Here is a 22,418-nt window from a genome sequence, read left to right on the forward strand (position 1 = left end):
CCCCCGCCCCACACACACCCACACACAGCGCGCCTCTTCTCCCCCTTGTGACACAGGAAGAATCAGAAGGACGACACCGCAGCTCTCCAATAAAACACACTCAGATCTTCTCAGTTTCTAGCCGATGCTATTAAAAAAAAAAAAAGTAAAATAACGCAGTAACGCATCATGTAGTAGCGGTAACTGAGTTACTGAATATAAAAAATAACGCATTAGGCTATATTATATCAGTCTGTGGGTAAAAGGACTTGAAAGGACTCGAAACTCAAAATGCAGGACTTGGGACTTGACTTGAGACTTTACAGTCTTGACTACTTTGGACTTGAATCGGGACTTGCCTGTCTTGACTCGGGCGAGACTTGAGGGCAAAGACTTGAGACTTACTTGTGACTTGCAAAACAATGACTTGGTCCCACCTCTGGTGTATACATATGTAGTATATTACTTATAAGTAATACACTCAGAGGGACAAGCGGCAGAAATGGATGGATGAGTAATTATTAGTGTAAGTTTTTTTTTCTTTACTTTGTGCCTTTTTTGCTCTATTTTCTAAATTGTTGCAGTTTTTGGCGTAAACCAAACTTGTCACGCATACAAAATAAACAAATCTCATTTTTCCCAACCCTGCAAAATGAATACGAACGCGTCACTTAGTGACGTCACTGCAACGTTACTGTGCCTCGTCAGTCATCAGAGTGAACGGACGCCGTGTTGAAGTACAACAGATTGTTTGTTTGTTTGTTCGATTAGACTCACTATGAGCTCAAAACAAAATGTATTCTCCGTTAGCTTTGTGGCTGCTGTGTGTTGGTGTTGTTTTCAGGGAGTCTCTGGGCTGCATTACGTGTTTAGTGGATGTAAACCAAAGAACTCGCCTGTGTTGGGGCTACACGATCAGCGAAAACAAAGTCCAGAGTATGGACGCGTGCTTCAATACACTCAAACGTCTTTTCGACGACAACGCCCAAGTCCTCCAGGCTGGCAGAGTAGGTATGAACGGACGCTTTTTCTTCATACACAAACCTCCAATATAAATGAAGTTTAGAAGAGCAATATCCAAAAAAAATCAATATACTAAACAGTTTTGATTGACATATACACATATACCACAAACCTGTTTCACACCACTAAAGAATTAAGATACTGTATTTACCTGAATATACCTGTTTATAATTTTAAATACAAAAATAAGCTTTGTTTCAATATTAGTTATATGTCACATATTGTTCATTACTCCCAAAAGGGTTATATCAATCTATACTAGTGGTTCTTAACCTATTTGGAGGTACTGAACCCCACCACTTTCATATACACATTCACCGAACCCTACTTTGGTGAAAAATAAAACGTTTGATTTTTTTTTTTCAAATTCAAGACAAAGTTATATGTTTTTTTTTTTTTATTAGTGCACAACATGAACCGTGCATGAACATCACCTTGTTCAAAGAACAAAACCAACACAGTGCATGAACTCACAACAAATTACACACTTGCAAATCAGATGGAAAATTAGAGGGAACATTGTTTGGGGTATCCATAATACTTAGACTTAGATTTCCTTTTTATTGTCATTCAAATTTTAACTTTACAGTACAGATACGACGATAGGGAGAAATTTTTATTTACACGATTGATTGATTGATTGACTGAATGAAACTTCTACTGGTAGATTGCACAGTATAGTACATATTCCGTACAATTGACCACTAAATGGTAACACCCGAATAAGACGTGTTTACTTATGTCGGGGCCCACGTTAATCAATTCATGAATCTGGTGTGTCTTGACCACTGCGGCGGGGACTCTGCCGAACCCCTGAGGCCGACTCACCGAACCCCTAGGGTTCCATCGAACCCAGGTTAAGAACCACTGATCTATACCGCTTGTCTTTAGTGTGGTCATGGGTTAGTTGTAGCCTATACTAGCTGACTTCGGGCAAGAGGCAGACTACACCCTAGACCAGGGGTCTCCCAACATTTTCCACTCAAAGACCCCCATATATATATATATATATATATATATATATATATATATATATATATATATATATATATATATATATATATATATATATATATATATATATATATATACATATACATATACATATACATATGTATGTATGTATGTATGTATATATATATATATATATATATATATATATATATATATATATATATATATATATATATATGTATGTATGTATGTATGTATGTATGTATGTATGTATGTATGTATGTATGTATGTATGTATGTATGTATGTATGTATGTATGTATGTATGTATGTATGTATGTATATATATATATATACTTAGTAAGAACCTTTAATCTCACAGGACAATTAATAGGTTTCGTGTGTGTGTGTGTGTGTGTGTGTGTGTGTGTGTGTGTGTGTGTGTGTGTGTGTGTGTGTGTGTGTGTGTGTGTGTGTGTGTGTGTGAAATGACAGGTAAAGCCTATGGAAAAAAACTGGCCGACATCATGAAAGCAGAGATCCAGCTCCTCGTGGACGAGTTTGACAAAAAACAAAATCCTGGTAATGTTCCACCTAACATACACATCACTCCTAACTGACAGTTTATTGTGGCCCTGTGATGACATTTTAATGTTTATCCTAGATGATATCCCAAGGTAATTTTTAAAAGATATTTGAACATTGTTTCTTAAAGGCATTTTGAATCAGAAAGGAAATTTTAAGATTAATATATTTCTTTAAAAAAAAGTTCATATTTGATGTTGTAATTATCTCTCATCAGTGATATTTTATCGCTATTTTTCCTCCTAAATTATATTTTCATGTCACTGCTATTTTATACAATGTATTTTAACAGTACTCCTAATTGACATTACAACTACTCCTAAATTACAGTTTACAGCACCTCACTTTTCAACATTTTGTTATGCCTTAGTCCAAAATGGAATAAATTCATATTTGTTCACCGACTTTATAGACAATACCCTATAATGACAATGTAAAGTGATTTTTGTAGTTTTTTTTCTTCTTCTAATTTATTAAAAAATAAAAAATCACATGTACAAAAATATTCACAGCCTTTCCTCAATACTTTGTGGGTGCACCTTTGGCGGAAATTACAGCCTTAAGTCTTTTTGAATACGATGCCACAAGCTTGGCACACCTATATTTAAGCAGTTTCGCCCATTCCTCTTTGCAGCACCTTTCAAGCGCCATCATGTTGGATGGGAAGTGTTGGTTTTCATCCAGGATGTCTCTGTACATTGCTGCAGTCATCTTTTCCTCTATCCTAACTAGTCTGCCAGTTCCTGCTGCTAAAAAACATCTCCATAGCATGATGCTGCCACCATCATGCTTCCCTGTATGGATGGTATTGGCCTGGTGCCTGGTTGCCTCCAAACAAGACACCTGGCTTTCACACCAAAGAGTTCAATATTTGTCTCATTAGACCAGAGAGTTTGTTTCTCATGGTCTGAGAGTCTTTCAGGTGCATGTTGGCAAACGTTTTACTAAGAAATGGCTTCCGTCTGGCCACTCTATTATACAGGCCTGAATGGTGGATTGCTGCAGAGATGGTTGTCCTTGAAGGTTCTCCTTTCTCCACAGAGTAATGCGGTTACTCTGACAAAGTGACCATCAGGTTCTTGGTCACTAAGATGAATGCAGGCCAATACCATCCTTACAGTGAAGCACGGTGGTGGCAGCATCATGCCATGGAGATGTTTTTCAGCTGCAAGAACTGGCAGACCAGTTAAGATAGAGGAAAAGATGAATGCGGCAATGTTCAGAGACATCCTGGATGAAAACAAATGCTTTCCATCTAACCTGATGGAGCTTGAGAGGTGCTGCAAAGAGGAATGGGCAAAACTGCCCAAAGATAGGTGTGCCAAGCTTGTGGTATCATATTCAAAAAGACTTGAGGCTGTAAATACTGCCAAAGGTGAATCAACAAAGTATCGAGCAAAAGCTGTGAATAGTTATGGAAATGTGATTTTTGTATTTTTGTATTGTTAATAATGTAGTAAAAAAAATAGATAAATCGCATTGTCATTATTGGATATCGTGTGTAGGATTGAGAAGACAAAGATGGATGTATTCCATTTTGGAATAAGGTTGTATCATAAAAAACGTATAAAAAAAATGAAGCGCTGTGAATACTTACCAGATGCACTGTAAATGATACCTGTATATGAACATTACTCTTAAATAAGGCTGTCCAAAGTATCGATACTTCAATACCAACACACAAAAAAGTGCATCGATACCTGCATTTTTCAGTATCGCCAGTGCCGAATACTGTATAACACTTTGACTCGGCGAGCCGCGTCAATTCTCAGTGTGTGAGCACTGAGTCACCGCCAACGCGTGCTGTCTTAAAAAAAAACTAATCTGTATTTCCATATATTTACTTATTTGTGTAACTCTGTCACCAATGACGATTTGGCGCTTTTGGTTCGCCCTCACTCATAAACACATTATAACGGTAGTGTGGCAGTACAGAATAACTGTAGGTGTGGCGTAATTCCGCTTCACAACACACCTCATATGTGTCTAGTTGGTCAGAGAATAGGATGCAGCAGAAATGATCTATGATGCACTTTAGCCACTTAGTCACTGTATTTAGTGTGTAGAGATACATATTAAAAGTGAAAGAGAGGTATATCTTGTGTCATGTATTTTTTTGGTAATCAAATACAAGTGGTCACGAAAGTATTCACTACGTGTGTGAGGGCGGAGATCCGCCAACACAAGCCCAGGGAGGGTGCAATAACACATATTGCAGAAAACATTAAGACGCTTGCAATATGATTTTTTATCATTTCCTTGAGGGTGTGGGGGTGCATTTGCTGAACACAGCTTTTTTATGGGCCTGTGGCTCATTTTAGAAATAAAATTAAAAAAAAAAAACCAGCAAAAATTTAGCAAAAAAGTAAAACGTACTGGTAATGAGAAAAGGCTGAAATGTTGACTCTAACAAAACACAAAAGATTTGTCTCAAAAAATGTTTCACCCTTTTTACTACCTTATTTCATTACAAATTACATGATTATGTCACACTACTACTACTAAAATAATTATAACAGTATTGTTTGTTTTATATACCTGGAGATGCTACACCACTGCTGTTCTTTTTATCATGTAAAATAGTTCACTAATATTATTTCGGACCATATTTATAAACACAGTATTGTTTTGCTATACTGGGAGGCTTGAGGCCACTTTTGTTCTCCAATGAAAGCTGTTACTGCAATTCAAAATCTCTGCAGAAGCACAGTCATATTAAATACTTGACAATTTGAAACAGTTTTCAATGAAGTAGTAAATTTAAAAGTACATGGGTTCAGTTTTTTTTCTTTTCTTTTTATCACAATACTGAATAAGTGAGTGTCAGGAATTGTAGAAATTCTTAGTTATTGGTATTGACTACAGAAATTCTGGTATTGTGACAACTCCACTCTTGAATAAGCCTTTTAAATATTACCCCTGAATGATATTTTAACCTTACTCTTAAATATTATTTAAATATTAGTGCAAAATAATATTTTAACTTTAGTCATAGATAACATTTGAACATTATTGCTAAATGATATTTGAGCAGTACTCTTACATAAAACACTTAAACATTTCTCCTAAATAACATTAACCTTAAATAACATTCTAACACACCTCTTGAATGATATTTGAACATTACTTTTGATTGACATTATTACATTGCCTGTTTATAATATTCATCCTTGCTCATGTATGATGTTCAATCATTACCTTTAAACACCCTTTGAGTGTTGCAGCTTCATGCTATTTTAGACATCTGAATTATGCCAGCTCACAAAATGAGATGTGAAAATTTCGCAGTATGAGAAATGTTGAGATGTGTGTGTGTGTGTGTGTGTGTGTGTGTGTGTGTGTGTGTGTGTGTGTGCGCGTTCCTCCTGGCTCAACAGACACACTGTATGAGACTAGGTTGCAGACAGCCGCAGACAATTTCATCGCTAAAGCCCACAAACTGCCTCGAGGTGAGATGTGGTCTCCTCCCCTTCCCTTCATCTTTTCATCCATAGTGAAGCCCACATTGAGTCATTATAGCTCCCTCTGATCTCTGTGCACTCACTGTATTAAGCTAGTTATGTTATCACAGCTTTCCATGCGCTGTAGAGAAGACAAGAAACCATCAGGTTGAGCAACTTGTGAATACTTACTGTGCTAATCCCGATGAACTGTGTCCTTTGTTTCAGACAATGGATGCGTCCCCCCGTGCGGTTAGTGGCTCATATCCTCTTAAAACCTTCACTTTGCAGAATGCCTCATGATTGATCATGTAACACTGCAATGCTTCCGCTAGGTTTTCAGGTTGAAGGTGCCATTTATAGCTGTATTAGCTGCAAGTACGATTCCTGCGCATTCCCACTTGACTGTCCAGGTGAGCTGTTCTAACATTACAATGTTTAACTTCTGAGGCTGGGGGGTTGTCGCAATCCAAGCTTGACAGATTCTTACATAAGTCTGATTTCACTCTCACAAGCACCCATTGATCCAAGACATTATCCGCTTTTGATCCTTGAAATGCTCTTAGCACAAAATCAGGATTTGGAGCAAGAGACTGAGGCAAGGTTTAATTTCCACACATCTTTTGCACATAGCCTCCTCGGTTCCACTTTAAGTCCTCGGCTTCTTTATTCTAGGTGACAAGTTGACTCCCACACACTATGGCATCGTCTGAAGCCCGTACAGCACAGCTTCTGTTACTTTGACTCCACTCAGAGACTCGCCTTTAGTCAAATCATTAAAAGGGGCTCAGTCTGCAAAGGTTGCCTGCTGCAGCGTGTATGTATATGGGCCATTTCTCAGAATCGGTGTCATTTGCTTGCTGTAATGCTCTTTTTTCAACTCCTAAATCTTCTAAGTCACATATTGAAGTACTCCAAATGTGCAATAGCCCATCTCAGGCAACTCCATTTCATTTTTGACTAGGTACCAACGGCGAAAATGACTCATTTGAGTAACAGGACGAAAAGTAACAGGAATAAGTTCTAGCATAGAATGATATTTGAGCAATACTCTTAAATAAACATTTCTCCTAAATAACATTAATCTTAAATAACATTCTAACATAGCTCTTGAATGATATTTGAACATTATTCTTGAGTAACATTTTAACATTACCTCTTGATAACATTTTGAACTTGCTCATGAATTATGTTCAATCATTACTTTTAAACACCATTTGAGCATAGCTATTTTAGATGTCCTAATAGCATGCTGACACTATGCATATGCCAGTTATTCTACATTTTAAAAAATGTATATGTATACAAAACCCAAAACCAATGAAGTTGGCACGTTGTGTAAATCGTAAATAAAAACAAAATATAATGATTTGCAAATCCTTTTCAACTTATATTCAATTGAATACACTGCAAAGACAAGATACTTAACGTTTGATCTGGTTTTTGCAAATATTAGCTCATTTGGAATTTGATGCCTGCAACATCTCTAAAAAAAAGCTTGCACAAGTGGCAAAAAAGATTGAGAAAGTTGAGGAGTGCTCATCAAAAACTTAATTGGAACATCCCACAGGTGAACAGGCTAATTGGTAACAGGTGGGTGCCATGATTGGGTATAAAAGCAGCTTCCATGAAATGCTCAGTCATTCACAAACAAGGATGTGGCGAGGGTCACCACTTTGTCAACAAATGCGTAAGCAAATTGTCCAACCGTTTAAGAACAGCATTTCTCAATAAGGTATTGCAAGGAATTTAGGGATTTCACCATCTACGGTCCGTAATATCATCAAAAGGTTCAGAGAATCTGGAGAAATCACAGCACGTAAGCAGCAAGACCGACATTGAATGCCCGTGACCTTCGATCCCTCAGGCGATACTCCATCAAAAACCAGTGTGTAAAGGATATCACCACATGGGCTCAGGAACACTTCAGAAAACCGCTGTCAGTAACTACAGTTTGTCACTACATCTGTAAGTGCAAGTTAAAACTCTACTATGCAATACTAAAGCCATTTATCAACATTACACTTACAAACGCTTCGCTGCTCATCTAAGATAGACTGATTCAAAGTGGAAAAGTGTTCTGTGGTCTGACGAGTCCACATTTTAAATTGTTTTTGGAAACTGGACGTCGTGTCCTCCGGACCAAAGCGGAAAAGAACCATCCGGACTGTTCTAGGCGCAAAGGTCAAAAGCCAGCATCTGTGATGGTATGGGGGTGTATTAGTGCCCAAGACATGGGTAACTTACACATCTGTGAAGGCGCCATTAATGCTGAAAGGTACATACAGCTTTTGGAGCAACATACGTTGCCATGTAAGCAAGGTCTTTTTCATGGACACATTCTGCACGTGTTACAACAGCGTGGCTTCGTAGTAAAAGAGTGCGGGTACTAGACTGGCCAGCCTGTACTCCAGACCTGTCTCCCATCGAAAATGTGTGGCGCATTATGAAGTGTAAAATACCACAACGGAGACCCTGGACTGTTAAACAACTTAAGCTGTACATCAAGCAAGAATTGGAAATAATTCCACCTGAAAAGCTTCAAAAATTGGTCTCATTTCCCAAACGTTTACGGAGTGTTGTTAAAAAGGAAAGGCCTTGTAACACAGTGGTAAAAATACACCTGTGCCAACTTTTTTGCAATTTGTTGCTGCCATTAAATTATAAGTTAATGATTATTTGCAAAAGAAAATTAAGTTTCTCAGTTTGAACATTTTGCAATGTATTCAGTTGAATATAGGTTGAAAAGGATTTGCAAATCATTGTATTCTGTTTTTATTTACGATTTACACAACGTGTCAACTTCACTGGTTTGGGGTTTTGTGTATATATATATATATATATATATATATATATATATATATATATACTGTGTATATAAAGTTAATAATTTTGTACATTTTTAAATGTAGAATAACTGTTAGAAAATTACCATGCACTATGACCATGTTACACTTATTTTTATTTATAAAGAATAAATCATTAAAAGTTAGTTGCGATAAGGAGCAACATAAATGTGTGAAAAAAAGGACTTTTGTGAAATCTATTTTATCGGAAGCAGGGACATGCAACAAATGCTACTTTTCCAGTGTTTAAACTCATCTTTTGAATTGGATTAATAATTTTGAAGTCAGATTAGTCTGCAGCACACTACGTAGTGAATACATTTATTTTACAGTTCATTTTATCATCCATCTCTAAATATTTATTCTGGTGCTGCAAATTCAACCGATTTGGTGGAATGGGCTACATCAGGGGTCTTCAATGTTTTCCAGGCTGAGGACACCCAAACTGAAGTAAAGATTGAGAGGGGACTCCCTACTTATAAAAAAATTGTGTTTTAAACTTGATTAGCTGAATATGTTATTGACCTTGTTATTGTGCAATATTCACGATAGGCAATATTCTCCCGTATGCACGTACGTTTTTTTACATGTTCTTGCAGGCACGCACAATCCTCTTCGGCCCCATTTACGCTGCACACCAAATCTGATTTTTTTTTAGTCTCAAGTGACACAGATCGGATTATATTTTGCCAGTCTAAACGCTCCAAAGTGCTTCAGATCTGATCTTTTCGCATCAGATTCAGGCCACACCAGGAGGTAGTCCAAATCCGATTGAAATCTGGTCAATTTAAATGTGACTTCAGTCTAAACGCAATGCGACCCGTATGTGACTTTTTTCCGTCAGCTTTGGGTGAGCTATAGGCAGCCTGCTAGCAGAAGTAGGATATTTTATCACAACATCCGGTTTTGTCTATTTTTGAGGGCCGAATTTTCGGTGCATCACTGGTCAATAGTGCGCAAATAATAGGCTATATGTAATACGTCAATATATTTTTTGATTCCAAAGAAATAGCGATTGTTGAAGGAGCGTAATTTCTTACTGTCTCTTCAGGATGCGCCGTTTTGTGGGCGGTCTTATTTACGTGCCAAAGCCCTCCTTGACTAGGAATGGCCACATTTAGGGCTTGCTTCACTCAAAGCGTGCATCTTGAAGACAGACTTAAAGGCCTACTGAAACCCACTACTACCGACCACGCAGTCTGATAGTTTATATATCAATGATGAAATCTTAACATTGCAACACATGCCAATACGGCCGGGTTAACTTATAAAGTGCAATTTAAATTTCCCGCTAAACTTCCGGTTGAAAACGTCTATGTATGATGACATATGCACGTAACGTCAATTGTTGAAACGGGAAGTATGCGGACACATTGAATCCTATACAAAAAACTCTGTTTTCATCTCAAAATTCCACAGTATTCTGGACATCTGTGTTGGTGAATCTTTTGCAATTTGTTTAATGAACAATGGAGACTGCAAAGAAGAAAGTTGTAGGTGGGATCGGTGTATTAGCGGCGGACTACAGCAACACAACCAGGAGGACAGAGATGGATAGCAGACGCGCTAGCCGCCGAACTCACCTTAACTTCCTCCGCCTCGGCGACCGCATCTGTGATCGGGTGAAGTCCTTCGTCGCACCGTCGATTGCTGGAACGCAGGTGAGCACAGGTGTTGATGAGCAGATGAGGGCTGGCTGGCGTAGGTGGATAGCTAATGTTTTTAGCATAGCTCTGTGAGGTCCGGTTGCTAAGTTAGCTTCAATGGCGTCGTTAGCAACAGCATTGTTAACCTTCACCAGGCTGGAAAGTATTAACCGTGTAGTTACATGTCCATGGTTTAATAGTATTGTTGATCTTCTGTCTATCCTTCCAGTTAGGTCAGGGATTTATTCATTTTGTTTCTATCTGCATTTGAGCCCGATGCTATCACGTTAGCTCAGTAGCTAAAGAGCTTCGCCGATGTATTGTCGTGGAGATAAAAGTCACTGTGAATGTCCATTTCGCGTTCTCGACTCTCATTTTCAAGAGGATATAGTATCCGAGGTGGTTTAAAATACAAATCCGTGATCCACAATAGAAAAGGAGAAAGTGTGGAATCCAATGAGCCAGCTTGTACCTAAGTTACGGTCAGAGCGAAAAAAGATGTCTTTCACTGCAATCTAGTCCTTCCCTCTAACGTTCCTCATCCACGAATCTTTCATCCTTGCTCAAATTAATGGGGTAATCGTCGCTTTCTCGGTCCAAATCGCTCTAGCTGCATTGAAAACAATAGGAAAATGTGAGGACCCTTTCAACTGTTGACGTCACGCTACTTCCGGTACAGGCAAGGCTTTTTTATCAGCGACCAAAAGTTGCAACTTTATCGTCGATGTTCTCTACTAAATCCTTTCAGCCTAAAATATGGCAATATCGCGAAATAATCAAGTATGACACATAGAATGGATCTGCTATCCCCGTTTAAATAAAAAAAATCATTTCAGTAGGCCTTTAAAGTTAATGTTGATTTTAACTTTCATGTCACGCTGCTGCATGGGAGACATATAGAATAAAGTAACTATAATGTTACTCTAATAACGACTTCTTTATCTGTTCACTGAAGTGTGTTGAATCAGTGTTAATTGTATCTAAAGATGTTTTATGTTACAAAAAAAATCTAAAATTGCAGGGGGAATATAAAAAAAAAGTAAAAAATAAAATACAACTCAGTGCCATAACACCTCTGCAGTTCCCCTTTTTGGTCTATACAAAATATACTGTACACTGCAATATGTGTTAAGGAGTGTATTTATGTCGATTTTCTTATGTTATCATTTCAGCTGAGAATATGACGGTTGCAGAGAACAACAAGACTCAAATGCTATGCAAAGTGTCATTTCCGTTACCAAGCAGCATTGGGATAGTATGGAGGTTTGCAGAGCAGGTAAGTGACTTCTACTGTAAAGAACACTTTTACTAGTTTACATACTAGTCATATTAGGCTGCCATTTTTTTTTTTTTTGCGTAAAATTTTACAGCATATGGAAAAACAATGACTATTTTTTTACGGTAAAATTCTGGCAATTGAGCTGACAGTTTTGACTGTAAAAAAGTTTAGTACTGTTTTTCCCTTTGCAGTAATACACCGTTTAAACTACCATAGACATACCTGCCGTATAGCTATTGAAAATAGAATAAATGGTGAGCCCCTTAAGTTGATACACAATTCAAGAGCATCCGCTAATATAAACAAATTTCTCAACAAAACTTTGTGTGTGTTGGCCTTTCATTTCCTTTATTTGTTTTTTCAAAATCGCTAGCGTGTACATTAATACTACATCTGTAAATGTGCCAGTTTTAGCTGCAAAGCTGTATTGACATTCTGCAACCTCTGCTATCCTATTAAAATTGGCATATGCCAGACAAGGTCAAGATTATGTTCCTGTGGTGACTTTAAAAAAAGCCCCAAAGAGCAATTGCAACAAGACAGAGTCAGTAGGAATGGGAAATCAGACGCAAAACACAAAAACCTGCAGGGCTTTTTCCTCACCATTGAAGAGTCAAAGCTATAGTAATGTTTGTTCTTTGGCAGGTGAAAACTCAGGAGGTGGATCAGTTTAGAGAAATGACAATGGGGGAGGACAATCTTTATTCCATCCCTTCCACCAGGAAGTATCATCAGGGCACTTACCAGTGTGAGATATACTCAGAGAAAACATCTATTGTCAGACTTTACTTCTATCTCACAGGTACTTCATTCTTAACATGCTGGTAAAACTTTTAAAAAAGTTATTAAAGGTGGGAATCTTTGGCCACCTCATGATTCGATCGGTTTCAGATTATTGGGGTGACCATTCAGTTTAGAATCGATTCTCAATTGAAACCAATTCTTGCAATGTATCCATCCATCCATCCATTTTCTACAGCTTATTCCATTCGGGGTCGCGGGGGGTGCTGGAACCTATCTCAGCTATTTGCTATTATATTTATATTAAAACCTTTTCAAAACAGCTTACAGGCTACAAAACCTCCTTTTGGTTGCTGACGTATGACCTATTACTGAGCGACTAATCATGGAGATGCTCAAATTGTTTAGTTTTTTATTTATCCTTGGAAAAAAATTACATAGAAAAATTATGAATACATTTAAAATCAAATTTAATAAGAATCGCAATTCGGTTTTGAATCTATTTTTTGTGCACCCCTACTAGTTATGTTGAAGTGACTACTCTTTTCAAAGTAAAATACAGTATATATAAATATGAAATATAAGGAACTATGTAATCTAAAACCAGACAAAAATGTTAAACGTGCTTCCCATTCTGTATTTTTTCATGTTTTTTCATCGGTTTTGTTAAGAAAGAATATCAGTGACAATAAGCCAAACTGCATACTATTATAATAGTAAATAATAATAGCCATCAACAAGCCTCTAGCATAATTCTGGTTGGATAATTGACCGCTGTTATTGACACACTTGGTAGAGTTTGTTTAAATTGGTTGTGGTGACATATACTGTACATACCCAAGTAATTAACGTATAATTATTTAAACCAGTCTTGGAATTTAAGCATTTTCCCAACTTGTGTGAATATACATTTTTCTGTCTTTCATATTTTGAGTTCCTCGGACATTCCCATTGCTCTGAGTTTTAGTGCCTCCAGTGTGGGCTCTCAAACAAATCATTTCTCTGCCACCAAAGTCAGCCATGCTTACTTACAAGAAGTTAATAGATATTTGTTTTGTCAACTTTGAGCACCGCTTCCTACCACTGACCACAACTGTGTGTGCCGTCACTGGTTGACAAGTTGTATGGATGTTTATGCCATACGCAGGATGTCAAGGTGTTGTGTTTGATGGAGCGTAAAAAAGACAAGTCCATACGGGACGTTAATGCAGAACAAATGCAGACCAAAGTAAAAGAGCTGTAACAAAGTTTAGTAGCAAGCAATGGAAACAGGTGTGTTGAACACATTTTTTTATTATGGTGCTATCTTGGGCAAATGTGTGAATCTAACCATATTTATAGAGCACTATCTCATTTTCCCAGTAGTTCGTTTTGCATGCTACTTGTATGCTCTTCATGTGGCTGTTTTTTCTTCTCCAAGTGACCCCCCATGTTGTAGTCGTACTCGGCCATTCCAGGCTGCAGGAGATATTTGAGCTGTCTCTGCTCCCAGGAGGGAAGTTACACACTGGTGCTCCTCTCCCCTCTCAGCAACACCTCGTGCTCATCGCCATCTGCTTTACATCTTTGCTGCTCCTCCTAATCCTATCCTTAGGGTAAGACCAGGCTATTATTTGCGACTGTGTGTACACTGTACATGCACAATAAATTCCACTTGCCCATGACTGTTTTCCTTCCACACATGTTAGTAGCTGCCATCACCTAATCTTTTTCTTCGCTCTTGCAGGACTCTGTTTTTGTTATCACAGGCAGAAAAAACAACTGTCCCTGAACGCATCAGCGGAATTGAAGATTTAGGATCCATCCATCCATTTTCTACCGCTTGTCCCTTTTTTGGGGTCGCGGGGGGTGCTGGAGCCTTTCTCAGCTGCATTCGGGCGGAAGATGGGGTACACCCTGGACAAGTCGCCACCTCATCACAGGGCCAACACAGATAGACAGACAACATTCACACTCACATTCACTCACAAGGGTCCATCCATCCATTTTCTACCGCTTATTCCCTTCGGGGTCCTGAGAGATATTAGGTACTCTTAACAGCCCTTTCAGATGATGAACAAAGGCTGCAGTTCATTCTTTTTACCACCAGAGAGCGGCAGAGACAATGGAGTAGCGGTTTTTGATCATAGCAAGGTTTATAATAATGATGATGACATTAATGATAGCAAGAGCAATAATCAGACATTTATCTCAACGGGAAAGTCTGTGTACACGCCCTGATTAGAGTTAGAGTTAGAGTTTGAGTTTATTTCGAACATGCAAGCATACAACATAATACATCACAATTTCCAGTTTCTCTTTTCAACATGTTCGAAAAGGAGTAGGAAGAAGCAGAGCTGATTTAATCCTACCCCTTTTCTTTACATAACAGTTGCTGAAACTTTTTTATTCACTTCCTGTTCTCAATTTATTCACAATAACTCCATAGGTAATCACAATAAAAATAAATAAATAAATAATAGTAAGAATTTAATAATAATAATTGGTGAAGTAAGTCATATTTCATGTGATGAGATAAGTAAGATTACTTTAAGAATGAATGAATGGATGGATGAAATAAATTGAGAATGTTTGTCATGGTTCTTTGTACTTTGTAAACACTTTAAGTTTGAAGAGTTTCTTGAAGTGGATCATATTAGTACATTGTTTGATTGCTTTGCTTAATCCATTCCATAATTTAATTCCACATATTGATATACTGAAGGTCTTAAGTGTTGTACGTGCGTACAAATATTTTAAATTAAATTTTTCTCTCAAGATTATATTTCTCTTGTTGAGAATTGTTGTATATTCTTGGGTAGCAGGTTATTGTTTGCTTTGTGCATAATTTTAGCTGTTTACAAATTCACTATGTCGTGGAATTTCAGTATCTTTGATTTGTATGGATTTGTATGTTCTCTATACCCAACATTATGTATTATTCTAACTGATCTTTTTTGTAACACAGTTAATGAATGAAGTGTACTTTTGTAATTATTTCCCCATATTTCTACACAGTAGCTCAGATATGGTAACACTAGTGAGCAGTAGAGAATATGAAGTGATTTTTTGTGTAGAACATGTTTTGCTTTATTCATTATTGACGAGTTTCTTGCTACTTTATGTTGTATATTTTTTACGTGAGATTTCCAGTTCAATTTATCAGTCATTATACATAGACATTTGGTTTCATTTACTCTTTCAATTTCTTTTCCGTCTATTTGTATTTGTGTTTGACTTTCTCTACTACTGTTACCAAATAGCATTTTAGTTTTGCTGAGATTCAACGATAATCTATTTTTGTCAAACCATATTTTTAATTTGTTAATTTCTTCTGTTATTTGTATTATCTCCTGTGTGTTCTCTCCTGAACAAAACACTGTTGTATCATCCGCAAATAATACTAACTTTAAATCTTTTGTAACTTTACAAATGTCATTTATATAGAGATTGAATAATTTAGGTCCTAATATTGATCCCTGAGGTACACCACAGGATATATTTAGCGTTGTAGACGTGTGTTCGCCTAGCTTCACGTATTGTTTCCTGTTCGTTAGATAACTTCTTATCCAGTTTAAGACTAACCCTCTGATGCCATATCGTTCTAGTTTTTTGATTAAAATATTGTGATTAATTGTGTCAAATGCTTTAGTTAGATCCATAAAAACTGATTACATTCCTAAGTACATTTTATTAAGTTCCAGTCTAGTGAAAATGACTTATTTTTCATTCTAGAATAGTTTATATTTGTAGTTTTATTTGACCAATTCTGTAATGTATTTTTTATGTTCAGGGACATGGATTTTAAAATGTACTTCTGACACAAGAATACATTTTTAGAAACCGGCAAATCTATTTCTAATGTGAAAGTTTGTGTCATTCAAACATTTTAGCTACTGCCCGATACACAATTGATTCAGCGTAACAAATTAATATTTGCATAATTTTTATGATGCAATTTAGTATAAATTATTCGTATTGTGTACTGTCAATGTTCCTTGTAGTATCTCTTGGCCACAGGGAGGCAGAAACATGCGCGAAACTGCCAGTGAGATTCTGTGGGCCAGAGTATATTGGACACTAGATGTTTATATTTTATATCTGTGAACATATCTATCATTAAGTTAAAGCTTTTGTGATAGGTGTCCACCCTAAACACTCAGTGTGCCTTTGAGGTCAGGTCAAGAAATAATTCAGTTACATATACATTCAAAGCTGTCATCATTGAAACATGTATAATTATTATTTAATAACGGTGACGCATAACAAACAAACACTTGAATTTGATTTGACTGGGTATTGACTTAAGTTGTTATTGTTCCCTATTTATTCACAGTGACATAACTTTTAAGGTGTGATCAAACCTCCAGTTCTGAAAATGTATTTTAATCATTAATTTTCAATCAATGAAATCTGGAGTCAATTGACATGGCCACATTCTGAGTTTCCTTTCTTATTAAGTTGCTTTAGTAGAATGTTTAGAGTCATTATCTAACAAACAAAGTTTAGTCGATTACACCTCACATTACATCTTGTTATTTCTGTCAGCACTCACATCATTAATAGGCACCAGTGAACATGTTCTATTAGCAGTCATGCTTGACTGTGCTATAACATGCCGACACCATGTTTGATACATGCTGTGGTCATTTGTGAAATCATACGCTGTTCCTTTTTCCATACTTTAACAGTCTAATGATGGTTTCATCTGTTCGAAGAATCTGATCCCGGAAAATGGGGAGCTTTTGGTGCTTTCTGGCAAAGTGGAATCTGGCTTTCCTGTTCTTGAACACTACTAGTGGTTTGCACCTTATTAATTTTGTAGTTTGAGTTAACGACCTTGCCCTGCAGTATTACCGCTTTGCTTTAACTAGGAAATCTTGAATCACACTAACATGCAGAGGTGTGGACTCGAGTCACATGACTTGGACTCGAGTCAGACTCGAGTCATGAATTTGATGACTTTAGACTCGACTTGACAAAATGTAAAGAGACTTGCAACTCGACTTAGACTTTAACATCAATGACTTGTGACTTCACTTGGACTTGAGCCTTTTGACTTGACATGACTTGCTACTTTCCCCAAAACCTAAAGTTTAAAAAGTTATTTGGGAGCGCTCCGTAGCTTTCATTTTGTACGTGTCTGTCTATCAGCGTGTGTGCTGCGTGTCAGCGTGTGTGCTCTCAGTACAACAGCCAATCAAATTAGATCTACGTTGTTTTCATCACACAGCATTCAGCCAATCAAATTGCAGGACAACCAATGAACAAGAGTTGTCAAACAACGCGCCAGTGAGAAAGATTTATACCAAAGTTGGTTTCTTTCGGGTATAAAAACTACGACTTGGTCAACAAAAAACGAATTGCCGTATGCAAATCACGCAGTTCGAATATTACAGACGGAGACGCAACAACTTCCAACTTCGTTCGACATTTGAAGTTGCACAAACAAGGGTAAGTAATGAATGTAAGATAACGTTTATTGGCTAAGTAACATGACTTTTGTTTGCTGTGTAGTTAAATCAGTGAGGCTGTAAACTCACTGCTAACGTCATAACCATAGACATCTTATAAGTAGACGCAGCATCGAACGCTACTGCTTACTGGCGCAGACGAGACGCGGGGCCGCCATCTTGGAGTGGTGATCCGCTCCACTCAGTGCAATTCATTTGGCAGGAGCAATGAACTGTCAGCGCATTTAATTCATTTTACCTCACTGAATACCACTCATTTTCACGCGCTTTTTTGTCATACGTGTAGCTATGATAACGGACACATGTTTTATTATTCATAGTTTGCTTAACAGTAATAGAATATTCTTATATGCTATAAGTGACCAGACGTCCGAGATCAAAACTGGGAATATAAGCCCAGAGAAGGGGGAAAAAACGGTCAGCTATTTTTTAAATTGAAGAAACAATATGATTACGTTATATATACATGCGTATATCCTACATAAACAATGTATGAATACATTAGATATCTATATATCTTATAGACCGTATCTCTGTTGCTGCAGCAGCAGAGAGTTTATTCTGTCTTGACACTTTGTATTGATATTTTGTATTACATTCTTCCCTTAAATGATCATGTTTACAGTGATTGTTATATATGTATTTTTTATGTATGTCGCTTTGGATAAAAGCGTCTGCCAAATACTTAAACATATATAAACACCTGAAAGTCTTTATATCAGCTAAAACCACCAATCTGTTTCACTGGATTCAGAATAAAACCAAATGCTGTCTTACCCAACAATGTTAGTATTTTAATATTGTTACTTGAAGACTTATTCCTGGTTACGATTATACTGTTAAGAAAGTATTGTCTTATATTTTGCCTAAAATGAGAATGCATCATAATCAGTGGTGGCTGGTGAATTTTGTTTTAGGTGGGGCTGAAAGTTTGTAAACCAAACCCCTGTAGGGGCGTCATCCTCCCCCAGAAGATTTATTTGTGATTTTCACATACAAATATTGAAGATCTTTGCTCCTTCTGAACTCTGTGGTAATGTTATTTTCATAAAATACAACCAATAGTACTTTAATGTTAAATCTTACTTGTGAAAAGTAATCCCCCGATTCCTATTTTCAACGGTCTGCTCATTTGAGCAGGAAAACGCTGAACATCAGCCCGGCATCTTTGTTTTCTACCTGTCAACTGTCAGTTTAGGCTGCTCGCCGGCTCCTCATCACCACTTCAAGATGCAATTTGCTCGCGTCACAGCAACCAATACTGCGTCTACTTAAAAGATGTCTATGGTTATAACATCATTTCAAACACAGCAATATGTTGCGTCCACTGCAGTTTGCTACCTTATTCATACTTTTGGTCAAGTGATTTTTTTAAGCAGGGTTGCATGAGGTACCTACATAATAACGTCACGTTAGTCAATGTATCACACACAGTAACATAACGTTAGACGGCGGTCAGCTGCACCGCGTATTTTAGCCACCTACAAAAAGACAAACATAGTCAAATAAAGGTCAGTTAAAATGTATACTATATTAAGAATATGTGTACATAATGCATAGGGCCCTGACATCTAAAAAGTACAACTCTGTTCATTGTTATGTTCATGTATTTGTTATGTTTTTCATGTGTACGCACACATAAACACACATACAGTATGAGATGAGATCAATGATGTCAAGGTAACGTGCGGAGTTCCCCAGGGTTCGGTTCTTGGCCCTGCACTCTTTAGTATTTACATGCTGCCGCTGGGTGACATCATACGCAAGTACGGTGTTAGCTTTCACTGTTATGCTGATGACACTCAACTCTACATGCCCCTAAAGCTGACCAACACGCCGGACTGTAGTCAGCTGGAGGCGTGTCTTAATGAAATTAAACAATGGATGTCCGCTAACTTTTTGCAACTCAACGCTAAGAAAACGGAAATGCTGATTATCGGTCCTGCTAGACACCAACATCTATTTAATAATACCACCTTAACATTTGACAACCAAACAATTAAACAAGGAGACTCGGTAAAGAATCTGGGTATTATCTTCGACCCAACTCTCTCGTTTGAGTCACACATTAAGAGTGTTACTAAAACGGCCTTCTTTCATCTCCGTAATATCGCTAAAATTCGTTCCATCTTGTCCACTAGCGACGCTGAGATCATTATTCATGCGTTCGTTACATCTCGTCTCGATTACTGTAACGTATTATTTTCAGGCCTCCCTATGTCTAGCATTAAAAGATTACAGTTGGTACAAAATGCGGCTGCAAGGCTTTTGACAAAAACAAGAAAGTTTGATCATATTACGCCTATACTGGCTCACTTGCACTGGCTTCCTGTGCACTTAAGATGCGACTTTAAGGTTTTACTACTTACGTATAAAATACTACACGGTTTAGCTCCAGCCTATCTCGCCGATTGTATTGTACCATATGTCCCGACAAGAAATCTGTGTTCAAAGAACTCCGGCTTATTAGTGATTCCCAGAGCCAAAAAAAAGTCTGCGGGCTATAGAGCGTTTTCTATTCAGGCTCCAGTACTCTGGAATGCCCTCCCGGTAACAGTTAGAGATGCTACCTCAGTAGAAGCATTTAAGTCCCATCTTAAAACTCATTTGTATAATCTAGCCTTTAAATAGACCCCCCCTTTTTTTAGACCAGTTGATCTGCCGTTTCTTTTCTTCTCTCCTCTTCTCCCCTGTCCCTTGCGAGGGGGAGTTGCATAGGTCCGGTGGCCATGGATGAAGTGCTGGCTGTCCAGAGCCGGGACCCCGGGTGGACCACTAGCCTGTGCATCGGTTGGGGACATCTCTGCGCTGCTGACCCGTCTCCGCTCGGGATGGTTTCCTGTTGGCCCCGCTGTGGACTGGACTCCCGCTGATGTGTTGGATCCACTGTGGACTGGACTTTCACAATGTTATGTTAGACCCACTCGACATCCGTTGCTTTCGGTCTCCCCTAGAGGGGGGGGGGTTACCCACATATGCGGTCCTCTCCAAGGTTTCTCATAGTCATTCACCGACGTCCCACTGGGGTGAGTTTTTCCTTGCCCGTATGTGGGCTCTGTACCGAGGATGTCGTTGTGGCTTGTACAGCCCTTTGAGACACTTGTGATTTAGGGCTATATAAATAAACATTGATTGATTGATTGAATGAGATAAGGTAAGAACAGAATAGAGACTGCTGTGGAACTAGTTACAATGCAATATGCCATGGAAATACAATGTTAACACATTTGTACAAATAAGTACAGTTGCACTTGTTTTTGCAAATGTGTTTATTCTGTAAAGGAATGAGTTAAATGTTTAAAATTGTTTAAACTATTAAAATGACTGGTTAATAGTGCTATTATGAATTGCAATGTCAGTACTATTTTTTTTCCTGCAATTTCAAATGCACTTGTTTTAATAAATAAATACAGCGGTTTAAAAGCATATACAATCTGTGTAAAAATATTAGTCTGTGGTTAAAAGGACTTGAAAGGACTCGAAACTCAAAATGCAGGACTTGTGACTTGACTTGAGACTTTCCAGTCTTGACTTTGGACTTGACTCGGGACTTGCCTGTCTTGACTCGGGACTTGACTCGAGACTTGAGGGCAAAGACTTGAGACTTACTTGTGACTTGCAAAGCAATGACTTGGTCCCACCTCTGCTAACATGCAATCTAATGTTTAATTAACACTTGTTTTTAATTATATTCAACAAACTACAATGGCATTTTGGTCAAGGACCTACTTAAATGTGTGGACAATGCTAAAGAAACAAGTCCATGTCAGACAACCAAAAAATTTAGCTGAACTGCACCAATTTTGTCAAGAGGAGTGGTCCAAAACTCAACCAGAAGCTTGTGGATGGCTACCAAAAGCGCCTTATTGCAGTAAAACTTGCCAAGGGACATGTAACCAAATATTAACATTGCTTTATGTATACTTTTGACCTAGCAGATTTGCTCACATTTTCAGTAGACCCATAATAAATTCATAAAAGAACCAAACTTCATGAATGTTTTTTGTGACCAACAAGTATGTGCTCCAATCACTATCACAAAAAAAAAAGAGTTGTAGAAATGATTGGAAACTCAAGACAGCCATGACGTTATGTTCTTTACAAGTGTATGTAAACTTTTGACCACGACTACCTTGCAATGTCAGTGGCATAATGGCTGAATCTTGTCGACTAGGTCGAGTTAGCTCAGCTGTTGTGGCCTTCTTTCCATGCAATAATGTACTATGGAGAAGGGATCAAACAATGTGGAAATTTCATATCATGGTTGTCATTACGGTTTTGTTGAATGTGTTGGAAAAGTACTCATACACACACCGAAATCTTATGACCAAATTATTTTAAATTTTTAAATAACTAAAATAAATAGACACAGTTATAAAAGCCACTATTTTGCATGTTTTGTGTTTTTATGCTTCAATGTTAGTGTTTTAGTCTTAGTATTGTATCTGTTTTAATGGCTAAGCTTTCAATGTT

At 37.6% G+C, this 22,418-nt stretch overlaps 1 protein-coding gene across 1 annotated transcript; it reads left to right on the forward strand.

Moving 5' to 3' along the window:
- The first annotated feature begins 611 nt into the window (after positions 1-611).
- On the forward strand, positions 612-17,365 carry spaca6 (sperm acrosome associated 6). The gene is made up of 9 exons (XM_062063206.1): positions 612-990; positions 2,451-2,537; positions 5,918-5,989; positions 6,209-6,232; positions 6,316-6,393; positions 11,645-11,748; positions 12,397-12,553; positions 13,913-14,087; positions 14,219-17,365. The coding sequence occupies exons 1-9, from the start codon at positions 774-776 to the stop codon at positions 14,427-14,429; spliced, it is 1,125 nt and encodes a 374-aa protein (XP_061919190.1). The 5' UTR covers positions 612-773; the 3' UTR covers positions 14,430-17,365.
- Positions 17,366-22,418: the final 5,053 nt, after the last annotated feature.

Source organism: Entelurus aequoreus, linkage group LG11 (assembly GCF_033978785.1).
Source record: "Entelurus aequoreus isolate RoL-2023_Sb linkage group LG11, RoL_Eaeq_v1.1, whole genome shotgun sequence".
Classification (NCBI taxonomy): Eukaryota; Metazoa; Chordata; class Actinopteri; order Syngnathiformes; family Syngnathidae; genus Entelurus; species Entelurus aequoreus.

Coding starts and splice junctions, on each gene's coding strand:
- spaca6 (XM_062063206.1), top strand. CDS start 774: ATGTATTCTCCGTTAGCTTTGTGGCTGCTGTGTGTTGGTGTTGTTTTC. Junction 2,538..5,917: donor TGACAAAAAACAAAATCCTG/GTAATGTTCCAC, acceptor CTGGCTCAACAG/ACACACTGTATGAGACTAGG. Junction 11,749..12,396: donor TATGGAGGTTTGCAGAGCAG/GTAAGTGACTTC, acceptor GTTCTTTGGCAG/GTGAAAACTCAGGAGGTGGA.